Source organism: Dermacentor variabilis, chromosome 4 (assembly GCF_050947875.1).
Source record: "Dermacentor variabilis isolate Ectoservices chromosome 4, ASM5094787v1, whole genome shotgun sequence".
Classification (NCBI taxonomy): domain Eukaryota; kingdom Metazoa; phylum Arthropoda; class Arachnida; order Ixodida; family Ixodidae; genus Dermacentor; species Dermacentor variabilis.
The window spans coordinates 113,514,563-113,541,931 of NC_134571.1; the positions used below are offsets into that span (position 1 = coordinate 113,514,563).

Consider the following 27,369-nt stretch of genomic DNA (forward strand, 5'->3'; position numbering starts at 1 on the left):
GACAAAGTCGACAACACTTCCTGATGCGGTCCAATTTTCTTTTAAACACTTTTAATGAATTCAGCATTTCAATTTAACAAAATAAATCTGACCAGTATTACGCACTGTTCAAAGTAGGTTTCTAATCTTTTCTTTTTTAAACAAGAAATTGCTTTCCTTGCATTCCTGTTTTGGCAGAATAGAGAGGCGAAGCTGTTGGCAACACGAATAATGTTTATGCTTTGAGGGTTGTGTGTGTTTTGTTGTAGTAGTGTATAACGCTGTTAAGTTTATTCCTACCTTATTGCGTAGAAGATTAAGATCTTTACGTCGTTTTGCCGAATGCCAGGAAGAGAAGCGAAGGTTTCTATTCTAGGAAAAGTCGCTTGGATTCAGAGCAGTCGTCCATCCTAGCGTTTCTGCTAATGCTGCCTTGATGCGTTTGTATAGATGGATGTCCTCCCTAGTTTTCGCGAATTGTTTGCAGTTGTGGTTCTTTTTGGTGCAATACGTGGGTCCTCCGAGTCGGAAGGTAAGTACCCGATCGCCGGATCATTGTGTGTGAAAGCTTCGCCGATATTCTGTTGTGCGAGTCATGAGCAACGTGAAGACGGTATCGTTCCAGGTAAAGAGCTCGTAATAACCGTCCCGTCTGGCAAGGTAGCGCGGCGAGTTGATGATGACCTGAACCTTACCTGCAAAGTCGCCTCCGATGAAAGGTAAGCGCCTTTCGTATGCTCACCGTCACAGCTCGGGTGTTTCCAAACGTGTAACATTGCATTGACTCCACCTCATGCACGGGTGCCAAGCGCTTAACCTCGGAATGGTTGCGTTAGGTTCATTTCCTTTTCTTTCGTTGCTTTTTTTTTTTCTTCAGGTTCCACATAACATGGGTTACTCTCCAGGACAAGATGCGCCAGGCGCATCGAATCAAGATAGAGTCTGAACATTTCAACGAAAAGACAGTGACCATCTATCATCTGGAGGAATCCGACACCGGGTGGTACACATGCGTCGCTCGCCACCACGATTCCAATGTTAACCGAGTGTTCAACAGAACAGTCTATGTGTCCGTGTCAACTTACGGTGAGCTCTGCATGGCTTATGCGGAATGTTTTCTCTTTGGAGCAATTGCTTAACGTTGCTGGAACCCAGAACGTTCATGGCGAGATACTTGGCACTTGTTTTTTGAAGTTTAGTCCTGCGCCTTCCTTGTTGCAGAAATCCTGCCACTACGTTGACAGTGCTAATTACCACTGCTTTTTTCATTTTTTAGCATCATCTGGCAGGCGTCCTTGCTACAACCAGTCCTTTGTGTGTGGCAATGGGTACTGCATTCCGAAACGATATGCCTGTGACGGTCATGTCGACTGCCATGACAGTTCTGATGAAGCACCCAAGCACTGCGGTAGGTTTTGAAGTAAATTGTGAACATTTGCTTTGGCAGTAAAAATGCTTCGTGAAAAATTTTGTGCCTGTTTAACAGTTGCTGCATAATTGCATTACAAAGCCATACTCTCTTGTACATGCTGCATGCTGTGCTTACTGAATCACGAAAAGACTGCCGTCGTCTATGCAGATGCCACTTACGTAGTGCAAGGGTCATGATATTTAGAGCAGGGTAACGGCAGAGCTTTCCCATCACGCATGATTGGCAGTGGGGGGTGAAAGCTCTCTCTGTGCTAGAAACAGTAGAGTTCACATGTGTCAGTTAAGGGTGTGTGAGTATTTGAAACATTTGAATAGTGAATCGAATAATACCCTCTTCGATTGGGTCTTAAAATTAAATAGTAACTGTTCCTAAATACAAATTTCCAAACACTTCAGATGGTCACATGTGCTCGATCAAACAAAATTGATGTCAACATGCAATAAATTTCATCCTTGCAGCAAAGTAGATATAAAATTTGAAAAGTTACGTAGTGGAGCAGGCTACGTCACACAGGGAATCATGTTTTACTGGCTAAACCGTGATAATTCACATACTGTGAAGAGGCCTGTATGGATGAGCAAGCCGCTTATTTTTCTGTAATGCTCTATATGGTGATTAAATGAACAACACTTCATAATCTGCAATGTAATGACAGAAATTGGGGAACAAAGGAACTATTTGGCGAGCCAGTTAAGTTCCCCTCCCACCTCCATTTACTTGTTGTCAAAATGTGAAACTGGTCTGGCTGGCAGAACAGATTAGCCACAATGCAAGAAGGCAAAAAAATAAGGTATGCAGAAACCATTGGAGGATGATTCTCAAAGTCAAGCAGTAGCTTCCCGATAGACCTGTTGAGATATGCTGCTGGGGACACTTATCAGTTAGCTCGACGCGCAACCAGCACTAAAATTTTTGTACGAACAGCAGCGCCATAACATGCAACTTCGTGGGAGGTGGAAACAATTTACCGTAGTACATGCTACGATGTTGCGTCAGCAAATCCACTGCTGACCTTGAAGCATACGTGTGCAGCCGATCTGGCACTGGTGTACTGATCTGGCACTGGTAAAACGCCACCCGCGTTTTTCAAAGCGTTTATGGCCATGGACAGCTAGCTTGGTCGAAGCATACATCGGGCAAAAGCCAACATTGATACAGGCGCATGTCCATTATAGTCAAATGTGACCTGTCATCGTAGTGGCAGCCCTACCGGATTGTGTCGGCACATTTTGGTTGCACACTCAAACTGCTGTAGTTCTTCATTGGTTAATACTCCAAGGCATGTGGGTGCCGTGACGTTGCAGTGCCTCCAACGTTGCCGTGCCATAAAAATTATGTGAATCCCATGGACCACGGAATTGACGTAAGCAAAGCTTTCTGTGCTCTTTGACGGACCTTAATTAGCAGTGACGTTGACAGAAAATGTGTAATTTCTTCGGCATTTAATGCAATATGAGAGTGGCAAGTTGATGGCAAATATCACCTTGCATGCACCATTGCTGTTCGTCTGCGTAGTACACAGAAAACGCAGTGAGACAACATGTGTTTGCTTGAGGCGTTGTTGTGCACCATTGTTCATAACCTCTGAGAAGGTTAGTATTGTAATTGCCTCACATGATGCATTGCATCGTGGCAGAAGTGTTAAAATTTAATTGAATTATGGGGCTGTACATGTCCAAACCACAATCGGATTATGAGGCATGCCATAGTGGCAGACTACAGATTAATTTTGGCCCTCTTGTCTTCTTTAAAGCACCATGGCATCTAGGTGTCGCACATCAACTCACCATTTCTGTGCCTATTGTGGTAGCTTCACGGCTATGGCATTGCTCGAGGTCACGGGTTCAGTCCTGACCACAGCAGCCACATTTCGATGAGGGCTAAATATAAGAACACTTGTGCACTTAAGAGTTAGGTGCCCATTAATGTAGCTTTGAGTCTTCAAGCATGTGTCAGTTGTCTGCTTGACAAATTTACATGGTGCTTATTTTTCAAGAATAGCAGAAACACACCGTACTGTACCTTGAACTTAAATTTATCCAGTTTGTCTGCAACCACTGTTGTGTTTAGCACTAGCGTTTCCTCGACTTTTCACATCACCTTTTTCCACTCCCACCCTCACCTCCATGTATGCGACTTGCGAGTGAAGAGTGCCAAGACTGTTATTCACTCGTCTCGATTGCTGCGTTGGTTCTACCCATTCTCTGCCTGCACTCCCTACCTTCTCTCTACCATTCTATATACGACCCCTGTGGACGTTGCACGTTAGTACTAAGGTAAGGGCTGCAGTTTCTGCAATGCTTTTGTGGGAGGTCACAGATAATTAAAGCCGTCAAGTGGGTACTGTGGTGACGCCCAGAGACCCCAGAGGGCATTGTACTCGTATGATGTGTTGCAAAGGTCCAAATGAGTTTCTTGCATCGCCTATCCTCTCTGCCATGCTCCTGCCATGTATATGCACTCTCTGAACCTCCTCTGGATGTGGCGTGCAAGACAGTTACAGCAGCAGCAGAAGCAGTGGAAAAGAGGCAAAAAAAAAAAGCTTTGTTTTAAAAACACATTATTATCCTTTGTGAGGGTGCACATTGCACTCTGCTGTCAGGATTGGCCTACCAAGTTGCCACCTTTGATTGCAGTTTCCAGAATTGGCCCACTTTAGTTGACCCACAGCTGTCCACAAAAACTGAAGCGTCAAAGAAAGCTTTGCTTTAAAATGTAATTTTAACGTTACTGCCCTCCAGTGCTCTCACTTTTCCTGAGGACATGTTGGAGCAAGGTGTGTGCTAGGGGAAAAGCAACATCTAAGAGTGGGGAGTTGAGTCTGGTGCAAAATTTTGTAGCTTTAATCTCCTCCTGCTTTGCATTTATTCAACAGTTTTGAAAACTTTTGGTAGTTTTGTAGCGACAAGCTTTCAAAACTAGCCTAGTCCAGTGCAGCATGGTGTCTCAGTGAAGGGACACAAGTGTCGCAAGGTGATCAAAAGCTGGTGTGTTGTGCTCATGCGATGAAAAAAAAAAGTGCCTGTTGAGGCTTAGACAATAGACGGGAATATGTGACAACATGGCTTGCTCCGGAAAAGTGTGTCATAGCAGCTACTGCAATCTCACATGTGCTGTACAGCATTTTTGATATCATCCCGAGGCCAAATTACTCGGTATTGAAAGCTTGGTAATAAAAATGCTTTTCTGTGCATCGGAGGCCTATTTAATTGCCAGTTTCAAGCAGTGGTGCTTATGTCATTCGAAGCACGAAAAACCAAAGCATGCAGTGTTCGTCCGCAAAGTAATGAGACTGCCTGAGACTGGCCCTGCAGCCGCCAGTAGCGAATTCCCCAGGTGTGGGATTTGTGGTGGGGGTTTTAAGCTAAGCAATGCACCCTCTGGCAGTCGCGTCTGAGCTCTGATGCAGTGAAGATCTGAAGTGGCGCAAGAGCTGCTTTTGAGTTTTTGTCATGGTAGACAATGTCACAAAAGGAGCGTTCGCTGGAGCAGTGGTGGTATGCGATTAACTTTTGCTTTCACCTGGGCAAAACCACTTCCGAGACACTTGCCTCTGTGGCTATGGTGTTGGGCTGCTGAGCACGAAGTCGCGGGATCGAATCCCGGCCACGGCGGCCGCATTTCGATGGGGGCGAAATGCGAAAACACCCGTGTACTTATATTTAGGTGCACGTTAAAGAACCCCAGGTGGTCGAAATTTCGAGAGTCCTCCACTACGGCGTGCCTCATAATCAGAAAGTGGTTTTGGCACGTAAAACCCCATAATTAATTCATTAATTAATTAACACTTGCCTTGGTTAAAGAGGCTTACAAGGACGACGCCCTGTCAAGGGCAAGGGCCCAGGTTTTCCAGTGGTTCAGCGAGTTCAAGAATGGATGGGAGACCGTTCAAGACATGGAGCAGTCTGAATACCCTTCAACGAGTGGGTTGTACAATGTCCTGGACTCCGACCATCGTTTGAGTGCCACATTATTCACCAAAGGCCTGTACATATGCGAAACGATGGTTAACAATATTATTTCTGAAATTTTGAACATGCGGAAGGTTTGTTTGAAATTGGTACCAAAAGTGCTGAGTGATGAACAAAAATAACAAGACGTTTCCCGTGAGATGTTGGTGCAGTTAGAAAGTGAACGGGATTTTTTAGATGGCGTAATAACAGGCGACGAATCATGGGTGTTGCAGTACGACCCCGAGACCAAGCGCTAATATTCGGAGTGGCACACTGCAAACTCCCTGTGGTTCAAGAAAGTGAGAATGTCGAAGTCCAAGGTAAAGACAATGTTCATTCTCTTTTTTGACAAGTGTGGAGTGGTCCACTAAGAATTTCTACCTTTGGGATGAACCATCAGCGCCGTGTTCTACAAAGTCCTTGAGCGTCTTCACAGAACCGTCAAGCGGAAACGACTGGAGATTGCCAATTGCTGAAAGCTCCACCACGACAACAACCCAGCCCACACCGCCTTCATTGTGACCGGCTACCCAGCCCGCATAGGGGTTGCAACCTTGCTGCAGCCACTGTACAGTCCCGATGTGAGCCCACCAGACTTTTTCCTGTTCCCAAAGCTCAAGAGAAGCCTGATAGGTCACCATTTCAATGATGTTCCCACCATCCAACGGAGTCTCTAAAAGTGGTTATGCCCGATGACTTCCAGGGAGCCTTTGCAGCGTGGAAATTGGATTGGAAGCACTGTATTGACACCCAAGGAGACTATTTTGAAGAATTTTAATAATATGTACTGATTGGATCAATAAATTCTTTTTACTAGACCCAATCTCATTATTTTATGGAGAAACCCTGTAAATCTTGGTCGGCAGCTTGGCAACTTGGTACGACAGCATTTTTACAATGCAAAGCAATATCATACAAGGAAGGACCCTCAAATGAAAGTTTGTATTCAGAAGAAACAGTCTACTTATAGTCATCATTGTTTCATCAGAGGAACTCACATTGAACAACACAAAAACAAACTATAAAGAATACACGAAAAATATAAATTTGAGTGATCATGCTTTAACAACAGGTAGGCTGACTCTCTATCAAAAAGTTCATATGGAGTCCCCCACGATGACATGCCTCATAAACAAATCGTGGTTTTGGCAAGTAAAACCCCAGAATTCAACTCTTTTTCGAAAGTGACAAATGTTGGACTTGCACGTGCACTCCTTAGTTTTAAACATAAAAGGCCCCTATAACATTTTGAGCTGTGTAGTGCTTGGGCCTTGATAAAGTACTGTGTTCACTCCTGTCTGGTGTGTCCTTCTCTTCATGTTTCACATGTGAGGCCCTTGCTTCAAGCCATAAATCTTAAGGCTTGACGAGTAGGTGATTGGTTATTGCACATTGGGAAGTCAGAGTGTGGCACGAACCATGTCGTTCAGGGCCGGACCCCTGCGAGGACAAGGTGCTCTGTGAAGATGGCCGCTGTCTGCCGCGCTCTCTATGCTGCGACCCTGCTACACAACCGGACTGCCGAGTCACCTATGTGCTCCCTTGCTGCAAAAAGTACCTGGCCAGCATAGGTAAGGCACCAGACCCGGTGGGTTAGACACCTTCCACACGAGATAAAAATTATTCAGTGATATTGGTGTGACCTGGTTCCCTGTAGTAGTAAAAGGCATTACTGTTATTCTTTGCTCCTCAACTCCTTTTGCTTCCTTGCTTTCTTTTTACACAGCGTTAATTGTTGTGGTTTAATTTCATTTTTCTTTTTTGGTCTCTCCTGTATGCATGTGAATTGACAGGATTGAGGTCACATGCTGCTGTAGTATAGCAACCTTGGTGTTGCCCTGCTGATCCTGAGGGGGTGGTGGCCGCATGTCTATGAGAGTTAAATTTAAAAAAAAAAAAAAGCTTGTGCTCTTACATTTAGGTGCACGTTAAAAAACACCAGTTGGTCAAAATTAATCTGGAGTACTCCACTATGGCCTGCCTCATTATTAGATCATGGTTCTGGCACGCAAAACTTCAGTACCTAACTTAACTGACAATTTAGACATCGGGTCATGCCATCCTCAGAAAGTTTGAATTTCTGTATTTTGGAAAAAGCAGGTTTAGAAGCTGGTAAAATTTATAAACATTGCCTGTTTGAAATGTAAAGGTTGTGAAGAGTTGCTAAATATAGAAGAACATTTGTGAGGGTGCTCTTCAGGCAGTTACACAACGCTTCAAAAATTTGTGATTGGTTGCTGGGGAAAGATGGAAAGGTGTAACGGTTTGAAACTTTTCACAGTGTTGAGGTAGTCCCTCTGGATGATCATGATGATCTCAATATATCACTTGGGCAATAGGGAAACATTTTACAAAGGCTTGAGTATACAAAGGTATCGCATCAGCACTCGTGGCAGCAAAGGAGCTGAGGTGGAGTGAAGCTGATTTCATGTGTGGTGCACAAAGGCTTTTGTGTAGTTATGTGAAGAGTGGCACGATGCATGGTGTCGTTCTCGGACATAGAATGAGGTGTACTCATGATGGGCCCTCTTTGTTCACCATGCCTGCAACACAGAAGCTTAGATGTGAAGAGCAAAATGCCAATGTCTTGGTGCGCATGTGGTGCTGGAGCTTGCTGGATCTTTCTATTAGTGGAGGGACATTGTGCAGGAGTGCCATTTAACGGCTGTTGCTGTCTTTGATATACGAAGGTCGTTCAGCTCAATCCGGGACTTTTTTTCCCATTTTAAATGGATGCCTAGGCTGGAGGTTTTGTATGCAGTAGAAACTGGCACCTGTGTCCTGTTACTGGTAGACGGCGCTCATTTCCAGCGCTTCTGGATAGACTGTTATTCAAGATGGCAGACAACAGTGTGAACGTCTTTGTGGAACAGCGTATTGTGATGAAGTTTTTAGTGAACGAGGCCGTAAAACCTGCGGAAATTTACAGAAGACTTCACGCTCAGTATGTTGATGTGACACTCAGTGGCAGTAAGACATTTGAATGATGTAAGCGTTTCAAAGATGGCTGTATCTCTATTACTGACGATCGTGATCGTGGTGGATCACAGCCCACAATAGTCATTCCTGAAAACATTCTGCGCGTGGAGCAGCTGATTGTGGACAATCGTCGCATAACCTGTCGTGAAATTGCAAGGGTGTGTAATCTGTTGTTAGGAACAGTGAACACAATAATCCATGATCATTTGTTGTTCCGAAAAATGAGTTCAGGCTGGGTCCCAAAGCAGCTGTCTGCTTTTGACAGACAGAGAAGAGTTGAAGTCTGTAGAGAACTGAAGGAATGCTATGAAAGGGAAGCCCAGGATTTTCTGAATCGCATCATGACATGTGATGAAAGATTGGTTCACCATTTCGCCCCAGAATCCAAAAGAGCATCGATGCAGTGGAAGCATACGGAATCACCGCCTCCCAAGAAATTTTGAACAGCTGCGTCTGCTGGTAAAGTGATGGGAAGTGTATTTGGGATAAACAGAGAATCATTTACGTTGACACTTTACCTCAGGGTGTCACTTTCAACAGTGATTATTACTGCCATGTTCTGCGTGATGCGCACAAGAGTTTACGGAAGAAACGTCCTGGTTTGGTCACAAAGGTTGTGGTCGTTTTGCAAGACAATGCACGACCGCATACCACTCAATGCACATTCCAAACAATCCAGGAACTTGGCTGGCAGATATTACCACACACCTCCCTATAGTCCTGACTTAGCACCAAGTCATTTCCACCTGCTTGGGCCTCTGAAGGAATTCCTTGGAGGAAAACATTTCAACACTGATGATGAAGTCACAAATGGTGTCCTACAATGGTTCCATCGTAATAATAAATCTTTCTATGCCGAAGCATTTCAGGTGTTTGTTAAACGCTGGGATGTGTGTATAACTGTACCTGAAGGTTATGTGGAAAAATAAATCCACTTTCCACACTTTGAAATTTGTTGTTCTATTTGTTTTTAAAAAAAGTCCCGGAATGACTTGAACGACCCTCGTATGATTACTAATGGTTGTTCGTACCTTCTTGGGTCTCCTAGGAGTTCTCAATGCCTTTTCTTGCATATGTGTGCGCAAGTGCAAAAAAGTTGAGATGATGTGAATGCATTTTATATGATGCGAGACGCCACAATTTGATGTCTAGACCTGTGTTATCTTCATGATTTCAAATTCTGCAGTCCTTCTATGCAGGCGAACAAGCTGATGAGAATAACACATGATGGTGAACACTGTTTTTTGGTTTTGTCGTTATTGTGCACATGACATCTATATGAACTCTTCTTGCTGGCCATTGTGATCGTACAGTGCCTCTCTCGCTCACTCTTGTTCTAACTGACTTGGTAATTGCAGCCAACACTACAACATCGCTGGTAGGGGTGCTGGCACGCCCCCCACACCAGCGGTCGGGTGCCAGTGTGGAATACTTGCAGTCGTCGGTGTACACTGTGGTCAGTTGCGCGGTGGTCTTCATCCTGGTTGCCACTGTCATGGTGGCGGCCATCTGCCGCATACACATGCGCCGTGCTGTCATGGCGAGTCCCTTCCCTTTTGTCAGCGGCCACGCTGACCACCGTTGTCTTCCCTGGTGTCGGCCGCTGCATCACCCGGTCACCACGACAGGGGTGAGTTGACTGTCGTACTTAGACATGGTTACAGAAAAACATGACTAATGAACAAGATTGGTAGGAAGCTGTCGACACGGCAATTAGCAAAAGGAAGTGATTGAATGGGCACAAGTTTAGAGAATGATGGTAGTCTATGAAACTTGTTTTAGCTGTTAGGCTGCATACAGAGTATGCAACCTCACACATCCTTGCAGTGTGAAGTCTTGAAAGGGTAGGATCTAGTGCACGCAAAATTCTGTGTAGATGATATTCAGCACTTCTGCACTAAAGTCAGAAATATGGTTGAGCATGTTTTTATAATGTGTCCCAAATACAGGAGGCTCATTTGAGGCTACATTATAATAGTATGAATATATACCGCAAAATAAACCAGGAGTGTACAGTTGAACTTTGTTATTGTGAACACGGATGTAATGAATTATTGAGTATACATAAATAAGTAAATGTAAAATTTAGTTGGCCATGCTTCATTTCAATAAAATATTATAATCCAGTCAGAATGGTCCGTTCTATATTATGTTCATTCTATATAAAGTTAGGGCCGCGATGTGTTGTGAAATGGCTGAACTTTGCATGTACTGCTGTCAAGAGTTTGATTATTGGAACCCGGAGGCTATCACAAAAATGCTGAAAAGATCTAACAAAAATATACTCGACCTCATTGTAACAAAATGGCATATAACAAAACAATGAATGCAACAAAGCAAATGAAACTCCCCTTGAGATCTCCATGGAGAACCATGTATCAAAAATAAAGATACCTTGTTTTAACAAAGGGAAATTGTCCAGCCAATTGATATAATGAACTAGATTTGTCCCGGAAACTGAAAAACACTGGCAGTTGCACACCGAGCCTATTGCTTTTTGCCGGGTTCAGCGCGGCAGTTAAGGATTACCGTGTTGAATATGCCCTTGAGTGGGTAGCCGCATGCATGGTGGCCGTGGTCAAGCAGCACCTGTCTCTTATCATACCTCTTCCTCGCTGTGGCGCATAACTGGCGAAGCTAGGTGCACAGGCGTGCTCCTCCCCGATTGCAATCTTTTACAGAACTTTAAAAAAAATCGCTTGTTGCTGATAACATGATTCTGGTCCTTGAGCTGGATTATTCAGAGAGACGGACATTACTTGCACAAAAGAGTGAAACACACACTCAACTAATTAACAAAAATACACTAATTATCTTCTTAGTTAGTTACGTCATAGCGCATGTAGCAATTTATTAATTGTAGCTGGTAAGTTTGCAAAGCGTACCAGTTTACAAAGAATATTCAGAATGATGCCAGTTTGGAGATACTGTATGCGCCGTCAAAGTTGCCATAAAAGTGCACTGTTGTTCCACTTACTTTTTTAAGAAAACACTCTTTTGGGCACTGAAGCGCAAACGTAACTGGAATGCCCATGTATTTCATGCCACACTTTGCGAAATAATATCTCTGAAACTGGTGTTGTCCTGGAAATTCATCATCATCATCATCAGCCTGGTTACGCCCACTGCAGGGCAAAGGCCTCTCCCATACTTCTCCAACAACCCCGGTCATGTACTAATTGTGGCTATGTCGTCCCTGCAAACTTCTTAATCTCATCCGCCCACCTAACTTTCTGCCGCCCCCTGCTACGCTTCCCTTCCCTTGGAATCCAGTCCGTAACCCTTAATGACCATCGGTTATCTTCCCTCCTCATTACATGTCCTGCCCATGCCCATTTCTTTTTCTTGATTTCAACTGAGATGTCATTAACTCGCGTTTGTTCCCTCACCCAATCTGCTCTTTTTTTTTATCCCTTAACGTTACACGCATCATTCTTCTTTCCATAGCTCATTGCGTCGTCCTCAATTTAAGTAGAACCCTTTTCGTAAGCCTCCAGGTTTCTGCCCCGTAGGTGAGTACTGGTAATACACAGCTGTTATACACTTTTCTCTTGAGGAATAATGGCAACCTGCTGTTCATGATCAGAGAATGCCTGCCAAACGCACCCCAGGCCATTCTTATTCTTCTGATTATTTCAGTCTCATGATCCGGATCCGCCGTCACTACCTGCCCTAAGTAAATGTATTCCCTTACCTCTTCCAGTGCCAGATTAATTTTTAGACCCACTCTTCTGCTTTGCCTCTCCAGGTCAGGAAATTTCAGGAAATTCACCTTAAGCGGATACATCTCACAAGCTCACTGGCGACAATGTGTAAATTGCAATACATACCATAAAGTAATTAAAAAGTTAATTAGTGAGTTACTGCTAATTAGTTGAATATGTGTTTTGATTTCTTGTGCTAGTAATGTGTGCGTCTCTGAATAATTCAGCTCAAGGACAAAGATTATGTTATCTGCAGCAGGCGATGTCTAAAAATTTCGTAAGACTTAGAAATTATCACCCTGTAGATAATGCTGCTTGTGTACGGTGTGCGAAAAACCAGTGCCTCCAATTCCCTCTCTCGCTGCGATGCAGTGAGATTGCACCTCTGAGATTGTGTCAGTGCGTCCTTAGAAGCCACGAGCCGTCCAAGCTAAGCCAAGCGGCCGCACTTTCACTGCAGGGCTGTGGGACGAGTGAGGCCACAAGAAAGATCAGATCAGATAGATCAGATCAGGCAGATCAGATAGTTTCACTTTCACGTGCTGAACGCGTCCGCTTATATGGTTGACAGTGCGTCTGGTGCTGTGACAAGCTTTGTCGGTCATGTACTTCGACAAGTTTGCAAAATCTCGCGAAAGTTAAACTACAGTCGAATCTGGTTAATTCGAACCCGTTTAATGAGGACTTTCGGTTTATTCGAACTGACGTTGTGGTCCTGTCAAAGTTATGTGTATTCAAATGGGCGAAAATGTCCAGTAATTCGAACGTGCAAGCATTTGCGACGGTTAATTTGAATGTACTGCGCTCCGACAATGCCCTCAGCAGCGCGCCAAATCACGCAGCAGTGCCTCCGACCGGCATTCCTCTGACACTGCCATAGAGGAAGAGCTTAGGAGAGACTCCTCAAAGCCGCGCGCAAATAAAAAGAAACCCTGGCGGAAATATGTGTGCAGGTGTTTGCAGGTGCGCATCATCAATTACTTCTGTTAGTAACTGGGTGGTGACTTCCGTTAGTGTCGCCGCACCGCTATGTACCCTGTAGAGTCAATGTATAGGAACGTCTGAAATTTCGGAAAAAAAAAAGAACCTTCTCCATCCGACTTTCCAGACTTCTTGCCATGACCACAGGTCTGAAACGACATTACTCAAAGCTGGCACATCCGGCATTTTCATTATCGCGCCGCCTCGAGCTGGCGCTCTCGCACGTAGATCCGCTGGCAGCCGTAGCCACACCACGGCAATGCTAGCCTAGCTACTTCGACATTCGTTACCAAGAGTCTTGCATTTTTCATTGCAAAAATTCGCTGCTGTTAGCAATGGCGTTGACTTTGCCTTTGTAATCCTTGCCAACGGCTGCGGAGTGTGGAAAGCATGACGCGTTGCATAATGTTGGTTCCCGAAAGTCAACTTCCCCCCAATACAGCAGCAGGCTTGCGTGCTGAAGCATACCAAAAGTTCGAAGGGGCAGTTGTCACGGGGCATAATATGTTTCATTTTATTAAACGCACGTGCACCTGCTGCCTCCTTCCTATCACAGTATGAGCACTGATACGCCTAATAACTTACTGTAATTTGTAAATACGTGTGAATAAATCTTGTCAAACTTTCCGCTTACATGTTAGCTCAGTGCACATGTTACACTGCAGGTAAGTCCTCCATTCAGTTAGCTTCCTTTAGTTCGAACTTCTTTTGATTCGAAAAAATTATCAGGCCCCATCGAGTTCGAATAATAGAGATTCGACTGTATTTCTGAAGGTCATCGAGTTAGCCCGAGAATACCACCCCAGCTGCATAGTTGCCGCATCGTGTTGTGTGCCACATGGAGCTAGAAAATAATAGGCTTAATTGGCTGTTCCCTTTGACCACATTTTCGTTTCGCTGGTTTCACAACATCTGTTTCAGTCAGGGCGTGCTTGTTTGTGGACGCAACTTTTTTTTTGCCGTAATTGTGCATTGGGTTGCAAGGAATAGACAATTAACATTAAGCCTTTATCAAATTGACCTATTTCACTTCTGAATGAAATGCATCCCTTGAGACAACCGCTTTAGTGACGGCATTACCGTGTTTGATGGGACATTTGAAATGGGGCGTTTCGGTAGCTATTGCGAAACATTTTTTTTTCAGTGTTGTAATGCTTACACGCAATAATTAACCCGTGCATGTAATTCGAACGGGTGATTCATTATTTTTAATGAAGAAACATAGTATGACTGACGGTACACTAAATGAATATTTAATTACTCAGTAACTATGATGGGTTTCTACAACATGCACAGTCATTCTCATCCCACCTTGACTTGCTTTCTATGGAGTCTCCAGCACCTTGGCAAAGATTTATGTAAGTTCCCCACATTCATCGACAGTCGATCGTAATTCGTGACTGGAGCCGTGAGTGAACCAAGTGGAAAGCGGAAGCGAAAGACCATCACATTGGAACAGAAGGAAGCATTCCTAAAGGCTGTTGCATCATATGCTAAAAAGTTGCATGTGTAACATGCTGCAGGTTCTTTTGCTGTTATTTTGTGAAAATATCATTCCATATGCGGCCACATAGCGGTTCAGTGGGCTGCGGAGCAGTTGCCTTCTTATCTTAGCATGTTTAATTGTGCACACCATTAGCCATGTACTGCTGTAAAGGACAATAATTGATATAACGAATTAATGAATATAACAAAGTGATTTTGGCTTCTTCAACTCTGTTATAACGAGTTTAGGTCTAATAATTAGATAAATGAATTTACATAGCAATCGTAAAACCACACTTAGAGGCATGACTCCTTGGTGTTCACCGTTTTCTGGACACTGGCTGTTTACACTACAGCCAGCACTACAGCAGGTACACTTAACGTTGCCCCGTACAACAGGAGTGTTTTCCTGTTGTGCCCAATCCACCGTCATGCCAGCCAGCCGGCCCACGCGCACCACTGCTGCCACCACTGATAACACAAACATTGGCTTGGTGGTTTTTCACACAAAACAATGATCATTAAGTAAACTGATGTGTTAATTTCATCTTTCGTGACAAGCGACGACCACTGTTAAACCTGCAGCACAAATGATGATTGTGATACAAGGCATGTTCAACTCCGAGCCCATGTCTGGAGGCTACTACAATGCATGTGAAATGGCTCAACCACACCATGCGCTCCACAGTCTGGACACTGCAGCCTGTCTTCTTTTTTTGTGTGAATTGATGAGATGAGAAATAAATTGTTCTCAAAATGAAGCATTAATTTTTTTTTCCTTTCCTAAGTTTCGTGTTCCTTTCCTTTTCGCACATATACCCAGTAGCTAGATTTAATTGTTATAGCCAATAATGTGGCATGGGAACACTGCAGTAGCCGGTTTATTTTACCATAGAACACATACAAATGTTCGTGGTGTGGTAGCTGCTCATCGTTACATCCGAGTATTGTTAAAACAAGTAATTCTATAAGTGAGTTTGACTGTACCTCTTTCTGTCTAATTGGGTATTGCTGTGACCAGTGTGAGGGCATGAGAGGCTCTCTACATTTATTTTATTTTTGTTTTTTTCTCCCACCTTTCATGCACAGATGAGCTTTGGTGAAGGGACCCCCGCATCATGCACTCACCTTGCGGGAGCTGACCTTCGGACGGTGACATGCGCCCATGGCAGCTACGTGGTCGCCACATACAGCAGTAGTGGTACACCAGGCGGCCGGCCCAAGCTGCACTTCCTCCAGCAGCTTCCCAAGCCTCCAGAGTACTCGCCACTCACGCAGGGCCCACCACCACCCTACCAGAGCACTGAGCAGCTCCCCACTGCTGGCAGCAAGGAGTCTTCCACCGGGACACAGGCAGCGTCCGTGGCCAACACTTCGGGCGTCACAACGCGTGGCTCATCTGCCACCCACCCGTGGCCGTGCCACTTGTGGCCGAGGGACGAGTCGCCGCCACCATGCTTCTCCTCCCTGCAGGACTTGAGCGAGTGCGAAGCCCAGTGTCTGCTGCCAGCGTTTGAGGAAGCTGTGGCATCCAGCGACCGCTATGATCCAGATGTTGCTGGTTTCCACAGAGCACCTTTCCGTGACGACCCTGCATTTGCCGGCGAACAGGTGGAGCCTCTGTCAGGTTCCTCCTCTGGCTGCACTCTAGCCGCTGGCGGCAGGAGCAGCAGCAGGCTTCCGGAAACATCCAACAGTCCCACCATGGGTACACACTTGCATGATGAAACATTTTATAGTGTGCCAGCATTTGTCAGTAGATTGGAAAGTTTGGCAGCTTCCGATTGCCAGGCGGCCTCTTTCGGCGGCACAGGTAGTGGTAATGCATGTCAAGAATCTGTGAATGTTGAGCGGAGGGCATCCACTTGATGTTGAGGTTTGAGAAAGGAAAAATGATGATTGGAGCTAACTGAGAAGGCATAGTAATGCTGGTACAGCAGCCTGTATGAGCCTATAGGAGTCTTGTTTTCTTGGGAGGTCCCGTTTTGCTAGTTTTTGCCAATGCCCAGAAATTGCACGTTCTGTGCCTTGTGCAGGCAGTTTGCTGTGAACATCGAGCAAACTTGAATGTTTATGTGCATCAGAGATGCATCAACACTTGACGGTGCTTTGGTCTTTAACAGAGTACATGTTGAACCAGACCTTGTTGTACCAGAAACGATAGTGCTGTGCTTGTGGAGGACCTGTAAATAGTGCTGATTCACAGCTGCAAATCAATGCAGTGTCAGAGGTTTTAGAAAGCTATTAGTGGCTTAAGTTCTGCAGAAGGATGCAAACTGGGACAGGGTGAGGCTTAATTTGGTGGACACAAGGTGTGACATGTGGCTCTGTACAGCTCTGATGCATCTGTTGGCATTGAGGCTGTATGCAAACTTTGCCTGAAGAGTGAGATTGCAAAATATATTCACTTTTAAGCTAGATATGGTACTGCACCATGGTGTGCTGTGATTGTTTTGAAAGGTTTCTTGAGTTCCATTGTTTATTATATATGCACATGAATTGCCTGGTATACTGAGAGTGGCAAAAAGTAGAATCCAAAGTGTGCAACAGTTTCATGCTGTATATCAGTATGGTTATCTCCTAAGCATGCTAAGCACCAGGTAGGTTGCATTAAAATGGATCCTGAGCATTCTCAGTAAGCCATAGGCACATTAGACCCTTGTACCTCTAGTTATGTTCACCAGATTAATTTGCAGTTGGGTAACATGTGCATAAGTTGTATGTAGTACAGGAATTCTTTGAAATAATATGGAGGGCTTTTACTTTAGAATAGTTACTGTTGCTTGAACTGAAAACTTTTAGTATTTTAAGAGTCGATAAGTTTGCGGGGTTGCCACATGAAGGCTCTTGTTTTCGGTATTGAAGCCTACTGGCAGCAAGAAAAGTCGAACGCACCACTGAAATGGAAGTTTTTCTCTATTGTTACCTGAGCAGTCTATAGAATTGACTATGTTTCCTTTCAAGTTGCTCTTTTTCTTTGCTTTAAGCATAACCTGTTATAGTGTTTCTTTTAGCTGTGTTCAGTGCAACTATATCAAGCTGTCTATTATCACTTTTTATCCTGCGTTACTGTGCCAATTTGGACATTCCAAATGTCTCTAATGTAGAATTCAGGTAAACATTCTGTTTCTTAACTGCTGTTTGTGATTTGCACTTGTGTATGTACGATTTTTTTCATGGACCTTTGTTCGGTTATGTGACTTGCTAATTATTATACTGAAGAAATCCGTTTTTATGGCCAGTTTTGAAGTGTATGTGAAACATATTCTTCTTGTGTAAGATATTAACTGTCACTTGAGACGTGCATTTAAGCAAGCGACTCGGCTTTCGGCAACTTTACATGTTAACTGCTTAGCTCTTAATACAACAAAAACATTTTGTCACTTAAACAGCACATTCAACGAAAAGGAATACTGTTGTGCTTGTGTATTTAGAACACGCAAGGGCTATTGGCGTCATCTTTGCAATACATGTAATCTGAAGCATGGAAGAGATAGCATGTGAAGGAAATCAGAATAGCATCGCAGAGCTTGTAGGCTTGACCTTTTAGGGTTCAAGATTGACCTGTGAACAAGGCAGAAAGTAATATGTTGGTTTTCAGCTTGAAAAACGCTCTACATAACAGTGCCAACATCTTTGAGGTGCTGTTCTAAAGGATATGTAATACAACGATGTATCTGAAATTTTACTTAGCTATGATATGCTCCACCAACTGGCAAAGTAATATACTTAAATCCGCAGACTTTCTTACTTACCCAACAAGAGTTTGAGACTGCGGTTATGCATTATGTGCTTACAACATAAGTTGGAAAACTTGTTAGCAGTGAATTTGTTTCTAGATAGATTTCTAGCCTGATGGTACATGACTACCACACCAAAATTGTTGACAAAAAGAGCAAGCTGCTTTTAAAGCTTGGCATTAGAGATACTCTTGTACTTTTCCTATGACTGTGGTAGCAACTGGTTTTAAGCACTAACGGATGTGGCAAAGCCAGTTTCTTGGTAGCCTTTCGTGAGTAGCACTAGTAAAATGAGCTCGGATGCCAGAAATCTCCCTACAGCAGCGCCCCAATATCTTGCCTATGACAAAGCGCAGGCCGTTTTCCACTGCTAGGCGTAGCATTTCGTTTGCCTGTTCTCAATGCAGTTGCGGGAGGAACTCTTTGTGTGTGACGTGTCTCCATTTTCCCGTCAAAGTGGGCTCGTTGTGCCGCCACATATCAGCTAGCGTACAAAACTCGCAGGAAGTGGCTAGTTTTGGAGAGAGGGACAGAATGGAAAAACCATATGGCTGTGCTCTCCGTAGATCACATTCAAGGAAGTCATTTGCAATGTGTCCCTGTTGACTAGTTGATGGGTGTGAACGTAATGAAGGAAATTGGTAAACAGGTGCACTTCCCATTAGCTCTGCTATCACACACACCACAGAGAGGTGCATTGTTGGAATAACTGCGGAAATGTTGAGGCAATAACGGGTGCCCCTCTTGGCATTGAGGCATTGCGCTGAATGAAAAAACAAGAGTGATTCTTACAGTGATTGATTGAGAGTTAACAGCCTTATCAATGAGGGAGGAAAAGATATGCGAGGCAACGTCAAAGTGGTGTCGTCGACACACAGGGCAGAGGTGTTCATGTAACATCCCACAGCCAACCCCACACTTTCTCTTGCTCACACGTTTTTCACCAGGTAGCCTAAAAGCAGCAATATGCTTCTGCCGTGGAGGAAAGAAACGCTTTGTGCCAAATATGTTGTGAGAGCGCCGCTTCTTTTTCTGTACTCTGCCCGTCCATTGCATCTGAAAGTGTGTTTTTGGGACGCCGGCACAGAATGCGTGCTGTGCTGTTGGGGATTGAGTGCTGCACGTAGCAGATCTTGTAGGAGGCTCTCCTCTTTCGAAGCTTGGACCTTTTTCCAAGCTCTGTTAGCACATGCCAACACGTGTGCAAAGCTCCTCTGAAGTGGTTCTGAAAGAAAGAGGCACTCAAATTGTTACTGTGAACAAACTGTGAGGTTGCATACTTCTGGTAATGTGATGTTTCTGAGTTATGGTCAGCACTGCAAAACTGGGAAATTTCACAGTTGTAAGGACAAGACGGCTTGCTCAGGAGGAATGGGACTGCTCGCACAGATTGTACTGTATCTACGTGCACCATCAGGTGTCTGTTAATATACATGCCAGCTGAGCACAATTACTGCAACATACTTCTGATCAGCGCCGTTTGATAGCGTGCCCCGCAAGCAGCATTGGTAGTACCATGTAGACAAGGCCATTTTGCAAAACTGAACTCTAGAGGAGAGCCTTCTCAGGCTGTAGCCTCCCCACTTTTTCTGGTTGTGCTTCAAAATAAGTTCAAAGTGAACAACAGTTCATAACCTTTGAATGGTGGCAGCACATGGCTCATGTGCTACCACCTCCATTCCCTTTATGGAGGGAAAAAAAGAAAGAGGAAGAGCTACAACGCACTGTTATTTTTTATGTCAGAGCACATGCAGATGGAGCCATGGTTGTGTCCTTGTTTCCTGGTCAAATATATACTACTGCTGGTAACTTGCTGCTTCACTCAAAAGGGTGTAGATGTTTGTGCGTGTGAGCAGATGGCACATTTGTCATGCTGCTTGGTGCATTTGTGTGTAATATTCGAGCAGGCATATCCCTTTGAACCAGCATATCAAGGATCGCCTTCTGTGTGTGTGCATGTGTGTGTCTATGTTATCACTGGCAAAAGCTCAGACTGAATTCCTGCCATACAGCTTGCTTTTACTGGGGCTTGTGCTTTCTGCTCTGCTTGGGAGTGGTGGCGTCTGCAAAGTGCTTTCGTTCATAAGTCCAGAGAGGTCCACAGAGCAACATTGCAACACTCTTCCAACACAGAGTTTACCCGTCAATTGCTGGGGTACGTCTGTAAGTACTTGTTGTCGCAGCTATTTGTTGCATTATGTAATGTACTTGCACTACGTCATCCACCATTTCTTTCCCCATTTCTTTTTTTTTTTTTCATCTACAAGTTTCAGTTGAAATGAGTGTTGATGCTGTGAGCATGACTTGAGCTGCTGTAGTTCTGCCAGCATTTGTGTATTTGCTGCTAAGGATCGTGGTGCAAAGAAAAAAAAACAAAAAGTTAAGGAAGGAGGGCTAGAGTGATTTAAGTTCTTTAAAGACACTCTGATGGTATTAACGTGCGAGGTGATTTCAGAGCAGAAGTGTGTTTAATGTTAAGAGGCTTAGCTCATTCTTTAAAGCACTGCATGAAAATTTGGCTCTGGTGACGCAAGCTGTTCCACAGTGTCTTCAATGGTCAGAATATTTGCGAAATTACGAGGTTGATTAAACAGGTGCACTCACACCACACAAGAGTGCTAATGTGCTTCGCTACAGCTTTTGCATCTTGGACGCAAACTTGCTTTAATGAATGCTTGCCCCCAAAATATCCTCATTGGTTTATCTTGTAGGGCAGTGTTTCCTCGGAGTGTACCTGTGAGTGACATGTCATAAGCAATGAAAGACCATGATTGTGACGTTATGGAGGCACTACCTGTGCAGCTTGCATAAGAGACTAAATTCTTTCTTGATCAATGGTGGTCGAGCAACATCCCTTGATTGGCCACGGTTGATCGCTTCAAATTTACATCTCTCTGCGAACCTCGGTCTTGCTTAAATCCTCTTTTGGCTTTTGGCAAATGGCCTGGTGCATGTTGCTTTATGGTCCCTCAAAGGAATTTTGGAAAATGTGATTGGGCACTTTCATTGTTCAAACTTTTGCCGATTGCATGTTGTCACTCGTTCTATTTACCACTTTGTGTCCTTTCTTGGAGAGCATGGCCAAAGCTGAGGCATTGCTGTGCTGCAGGGAGTGTGGCAGGTGGTTGCTCTCTGGGAAGAAAGATTATTTGAACGTTGGGGACATTCAACACTTCTGCATTTTAGCAGATTCTTACAGGTCTACTGGAAGCCAGGTTTTCCAGGTGTCACACTTTGAAGATCGGTCAAAGAGATTCCAGAAGTAGCCATAAGACAGCGATCTTTAATCCAGGAATGCAAGAATTATAAGAAAGTCACGAAATCAATAGTTTGACAACTTGTCTGGTGGGGTAGTAAATTCATGTAAAAAAAAAGAAGAAAGGTCACCGATTGTGGTTTTCTTTGCTTTTTTCATGATTATCATGAAGTCATGATTATCACGAGGAAAGACTTGTCAATATATAAGGGCAATTTTCTCTGCCTGTGCTGCCAGATAGTGGTTTGTAGTTTGATGATAACGGCTTATTGTTTTTTGGCCGACACCAAGCCACAATAAACCGCCATGACAACTTCTGCCAAACAAAAGCAAAACAATGTTTGCTTTAACCAGGGACACGATTGGGGATTGTTGTTCGGAGCTCATGGCGTAACTGAATGCACGCCCCGAACAACGATCCCCAATCGCACACCTGTTGCGTGCTTTCAGTATTCATTCAGTGCTTCTGTGATAAGTGGCACCAACTTCAGGTGTAACAGGAAAAAAAATACAATAACCAAAAAGACAATTGAACCTTGTTATAACAAATCGCATATGACTCGAAGATATATTTGTTATATATGATGTTTGTTATAAGCATATATTTGTTATACATGAATATCTCCAAGAAAAGTTTAGGTTAACTTTGTTACATCAGGTAATTTGTTATGGCTCTGTTCACTATATTGAGGTTAGACTAATAACTATCATGGATATCACATAGACAACACAAGTAGAAGCACGCGTCCTGTCCACTTCTACTTCTGTTGTTCCTTTGTATTAAGCGCAGTACCCCTCTTTCTGACACATGGAATAGCACACTGTGGTATAAAAGTTAAAAAAAGGGATAAAGTGCCTCAGAAAGGCTGGCGAGTCTTTCGATAGGAGGCCTTTGATGAAAATACGTCCTCCTGTCAAAACATTGGCCGGCTTTTCTGAGGCACTTTATCCCTCTTTTTAAACTTTTATACAACAGTGGACCTAATGATGTAAATCTAAAATGCCCTCCGATAGTAGCGTGTAGTGAACATATGCTTATAACAGATATCAAATATAACGCATATTGGAGGTATTCTCATGTCAGATGCGAATTCGTTTTGAGAAGTACCAGTGCAGCCAGGAATTTGGTAGCAGAACACCCACAAAGTACTCATTATGTCGTCATGTAGGCAAAGCTGCCAATTGTGCTCCAAGAGCTATGAGCCCAGTGCACCTGAACTGCAGCTCTGGTCAGATTACACTGCAGCGTTGCTTCTTCTTAGTGCCTTGCTGCTGTTGCAAGCACTTTTTTTTTTCTTCTTGCAAATAGCGCAGCCTCCAAGCCTAGCATTTGAGCACAGATCCTTGTGACGCGGGCTGCCACACAATTATGCAATGTACATGCACCCACATGATGTACGTTTTCTCAATTGCCAATATCGTATTTTCACTATAGTGTTGTTGTTCTGGCTGCGGCCAAGGTCATTTGTGTAACGGTGTGGCGACTTGTAGTTGTGCCAGACTTTTCTGAGCCCTCCCCCCCCCCCCCTTCAGTGCCAAAGTGTTTAACCCTCGTTCTAGCTGTTCTTGGAGTTTCACATTAGCTCTTACTCACTGTAGGTTAGCATAGTGTTGCTCTTGGCATTTGCCACTCAAGCATGCTGCTTGCTGCTGAGTTTTCTAACCAGGCAACAGCATTGACTGCTCATCACAAAGGTTGTTGCTCTTTGAATATAAAATGACACCTGAAGATCGTTGCTATTTGTAGCCGCACCCACGGTGGATCTAATGAAGTTCTTGTTCCTATTTAATTTCCTTTATTTAAGTTGGCATCATCACTGGCAGTCTCATTTAATGAGCTATGTTCCCAATGAAAGCACAATGTTTAAACCGGGTTGCTCCTTGTTAAAGTGAACAAAGTAGCGTCATTTGCTAAATGGCATTGCAGTTCTGATGAATTTGGAAATAATAGTTCAGATGAAATGTGCTTTGTCACTGTGAGCAGGGAAATGCAATACCATTTGTGCATTTATTAAATATCTAGGGCATGTTAATAATAGTGTTCATATCTATATGGGAACAGAAGATTGAAAGCAAAGTATGCAAGTGCTTGATGTTTTCATCTCCCAATAAGCATTCACAAGGTAATATGGCGGTCATGCACATATACAGCCATAGGAACAAAAGTACAAAATTGTACGACCAAGTAGACTGTTGGTAATGAATTGTACATTGACAGCATTGTACTTTTAGCGCTAAGAAAGCAATGGCAAGAATATCATCTTCCTCTGTGGGTGCGGAATATTTAGCATTCAGTTCATGATCACGCTAGAGTATTTCATTTGTACCTGTAAGCCGTTAGACACACTAAAATGCCCTTGCAGCTTACTGCGGAGCAGCTGCAATGGCTTTAAGTGTGGAAGGCTCAGTTTTACTATCGGTACACAGTGTCCTTGACCGTATTGGCTGCTTGATCTAGGATGCTCCAGAGTTATTTTTCATCTTGCCCTTTGCACTGGGGCAGTTCACAGCGAAGAGTTTATAGTTCCTTCTAGTGCCTCAGAGCCAAGCACCAGCCGGTGCAGCCACTTTGCAGCGATCGAGCCATCCTAATGTCCAAGTGCTCAAAACCGTTGTCAGTTGTCCTCCCCACCATTTGTTTGTGCAGTGTCCTAGTGCAGTCGTCATGTCATCTGAAGAACTACCTCTCCATTGTTAAATTATCTTTATTCACTAAATGTACTGGGCTTCTGGATGGCCTAGTGTTGGCCAGCATTCGTTTGCTAATTAAGCATGGTCAAAAGTTTATTTTCTATTATAACACCTATGCTAAAGCAGAGCTCGATACACTTTCTACACAGTTGCGTCAGAAGGCTAATCAGTTTAGCAATGTGTACTGTGCAGGCTGCGAGAAGAGTAGAAGCTCTTTCTGAGGCATGTCACTAGGTGTTGCCAAACGCAGTTAATTTAGATATTATCAGCAAATGTCCTTTCGATGTTGCCTTTTCTTGAAGCCCTTGCCAATCGGGTCACCTATGATGCTTCCTTTGCAAGCACCAATGTGTGTATTCTTCATGAGTGAGTATGACGGCTGCATTGTCCAACTTGTTTGTATGTCAGCCACTTGTTACTCCCGTCAACACCCGCTGTCGTCTGGAACTTCTCTGTAAGCTTCCAGACATGGCGTTACGCCACGGTTCCTTTTGAGTGACCTGAACTTTTTTTTTTTAAACAATGCAGCGTTTTCTGCTGACAGCTCATTTTGCATTGTTTGGCGATGTTTAAACGTGGGGCTTGCAATCTGCCCTAACATACGCAACATAGCATCATAGAGCTTCTCGCTGTTTCTCATATAAGTAATGTTGGTAAACCGTGTGACATGGCACCTGTTAGACCTGCTGCCTCGAGCACTGCTCCCCCTGTGTTGTGCGTGTGAGTGTGTGTGTTGCGATTTGTGCCTGCTTGGGAAACTTGTCATGCGATACCTTCTTGTTTTTTGTGCCCTTCAGGCATACTCCTGGAAGAAATGTTATGAAGGATTTCGCACTCTGTTTCTCGCTGTTATAGGCATACTTTCTGTGGCAAGAGCACTCCGTCGCATGAATGCTCATGGTACAGACTTTTGTAGCAACATCTTGTGGCTAGCGATGCACATCCCAGCTGTCTGCAGTCGGTGACAACCTAAGAACAAAATGGCAAAAACACCGTTGTTCAACTCGAAAGGAATTTGTATAGATGTACCAGCTCATTACTTCCACTCACTTCTGTGACATCACAGTGGAGATGAACTTAATTCATTGGCAACATCTGGTGACTGTTTTACAGAGCGGAAGCACATAGCATAGGTGTGGCATGTTTTTATGGACGGAGCTTCTACTGGTTTCTTGGGTTGTCGCCAAGTGTAGGTTTGTGCATAATACCTGCCGTAGCGGCTCTCTCTCTCACTTGTTGATCTGTACGGTAAGATACGGAAAGGATAAGTGTTTGTGCTGTTGCAACACGTGGAGCCGTTTATATTAGGAATTTCATGGGAACTGCAAGGTGGTGTCCTGCCTTGCAAAAAAGCTGGCTTGCAAAACTTTGCTGGTGTGATCTGTTTTCCAAAGTGCTACAGCTGACACAATTTGTATATGTAATTTTATTAAGTAAATGGCAAAACAAAGCAACAACCACCTTCCACCATAACAATCAAAATTGTCACGCTGTCGTAACAATCACTATGTGACGACGTCAGTAGCATTGTCAACAAATAGCGTCCAGAAAGTTCTGCAAGTGGAGCACAACCACAAGGAAGGACACAAACCTTGCTTGCACTATGATCTGCGGCAACACTGGTAGAATTTTGAATGCGTCAATGCCATGTACTTCAAGCTCAGTAACTTCTGCCAGTCGCAAAATTATGCGTTCGCTGGTAAAATCAAAGTATTTATGTGCACCACTTCGCTGCGTCTACACAATGTAGCCAGTTGCGCGTATGGCCCCTTCAGTCACATGGTTTCTTTGTGGTAAATGTGCGCCTTTGTAAACCTTTTGCACCCAGTGAATCAACTTCACCTCTTTGATCATGCACTGTACAGTGAAGTTTTAACGTGCTGTTAGGCTGTGTACCTTATTGGCTGTGCGCGAGCCAGTCGCTGAGGCCTTTTAGAATTAATATTATTCTGCCAAGAAATGTGCAATGGAAACACTAGATTAGTGCAAATAAGTGTCCTACTCGAATACTGTGCTTATAGCAGCATAGATTGACGGCATGGTTGTCCCACTGAAGCAACTTCCATATCTTCTAAGGCTCATCTGGAAAGGGGAGGTAGATTAAAAAAAAGGCATACAGTACTGCTGTGCCATTGGTACTTCGACATAGTGGCCGTACAGTTACATCAGTGGCACGACACAACACATGACCAGCTGGTTAGAAGAGTACGCACAACTGTTTGCAAATACTAATGCACATTTGTGTTAAATTTAGTTTTTTGTGCTTTCCCGACCGTACGAGTCATCCAGACGTAACATTGAAAGGTGTGCTGTACCTCTCATGAGCCTGTTGCTCTTCGTTCTTGTCACTGTTGTCAACGAACTTTGCGTTAGCGTTTCAAAGCAGCGGTTATTCAAGTGTGAATACTTAAGTGCAATTGGTTACCTCGCTGCAACATATCCATGTATGGTGCACATGCTGTACTCTCACCTGAGGCCCTTTTTCTTTTTGTCTTGCATATTGTATGTGCGTTGTGCATTGTCATTGATCTGCTGTGGTGTACTTTCAGCGGATTATCACCCAGAATGATTTGTGGCGCCTTGTGCATGCCATGATTGTTGCGTCACATAGTCTAAAATATTTATGGGAAATTTGAGGGCGGAGCCTTCATGAGTGAAAAGGTATATAAGCATTTCTAATAGATTGCACGAGGGAATGGTGTGGTAACGTATGCATTTCAAAGCAGTTCACGTTGTTCGCCGCATGGGTAAACGAGACTTTGCTCCAGCATGATTGGTACGCATTCGGCGATGAGGTGGCGCTACTATCACTTGGTTCAGCCCAACCGTTCTGGGTGTAAAAAACATATTCGCCTTTCTTTCTGGGCGGTGCCGTCCTAAGCAAGAAATGTGTTCCAGAGCTTTTAGCTCCGCTTGGCGCGAGGCAAAAGACTAGCATCGTCGGCTGGTCGAGGACTCCATCCATTCCCGTTGTGTTGTCTCGTGTCCGTAAACATTGTTTGTTTCTGTCTATCTATGCGTCTCGCACGCCTTGGTGGGCTCGATCGCTGCTGAGCCTCGCATACATTATATATACATGGAACATCTGCTGCAACGACAACTAATAAACTATATATATCTATATCAATGCTGAAATGTCACTGTGTCTTGTCTTTTCTCTATGCCCGAG

The 27,369-nt window shown here is 44.0% G+C and overlaps 1 protein-coding gene across 1 annotated transcript; it reads left to right on the forward strand.

Annotated features, from left to right (window-relative positions):
* The first annotated feature begins 190 nt into the window (after nt 1–190).
* LOC142579629 (uncharacterized) lies at nt 191–27,335 on the forward strand. The gene is made up of 7 exons (XM_075690023.1): nt 191–511; nt 605–698; nt 857–1,065; nt 1,256–1,387; nt 6,795–6,935; nt 9,702–9,973; nt 15,603–27,335. Exons 1-7 carry the CDS (start codon nt 430–432, stop codon nt 16,380–16,382), a joined length of 1,710 nt encoding a protein of 569 aa, XP_075546138.1. The 5' UTR covers nt 191–429; the 3' UTR covers nt 16,383–27,335.
* Nucleotides 27,336–27,369: the final 34 nt, after the last annotated feature.

Bases quoted from the DNA above. Each gene is read 5' to 3' on its own strand.
- LOC142579629 (XM_075690023.1), top strand. From the start codon at position 430: ATGGATGTCCTCCCTAGTTTTCGCGAATTGTTTGCAGTTGTGGTTCTT. The intron at 1,066-1,255 runs GTGAGCTCTGCA...TTCATTTTTTAG, and splicing joins TGTGTCCGTGTCAACTTACG to CATCATCTGGCAGGCGTCCT. The intron at 6,936-9,701 runs GTAAGGCACCAG...TGGTAATTGCAG, and splicing joins AAAGTACCTGGCCAGCATAG to CCAACACTACAACATCGCTG.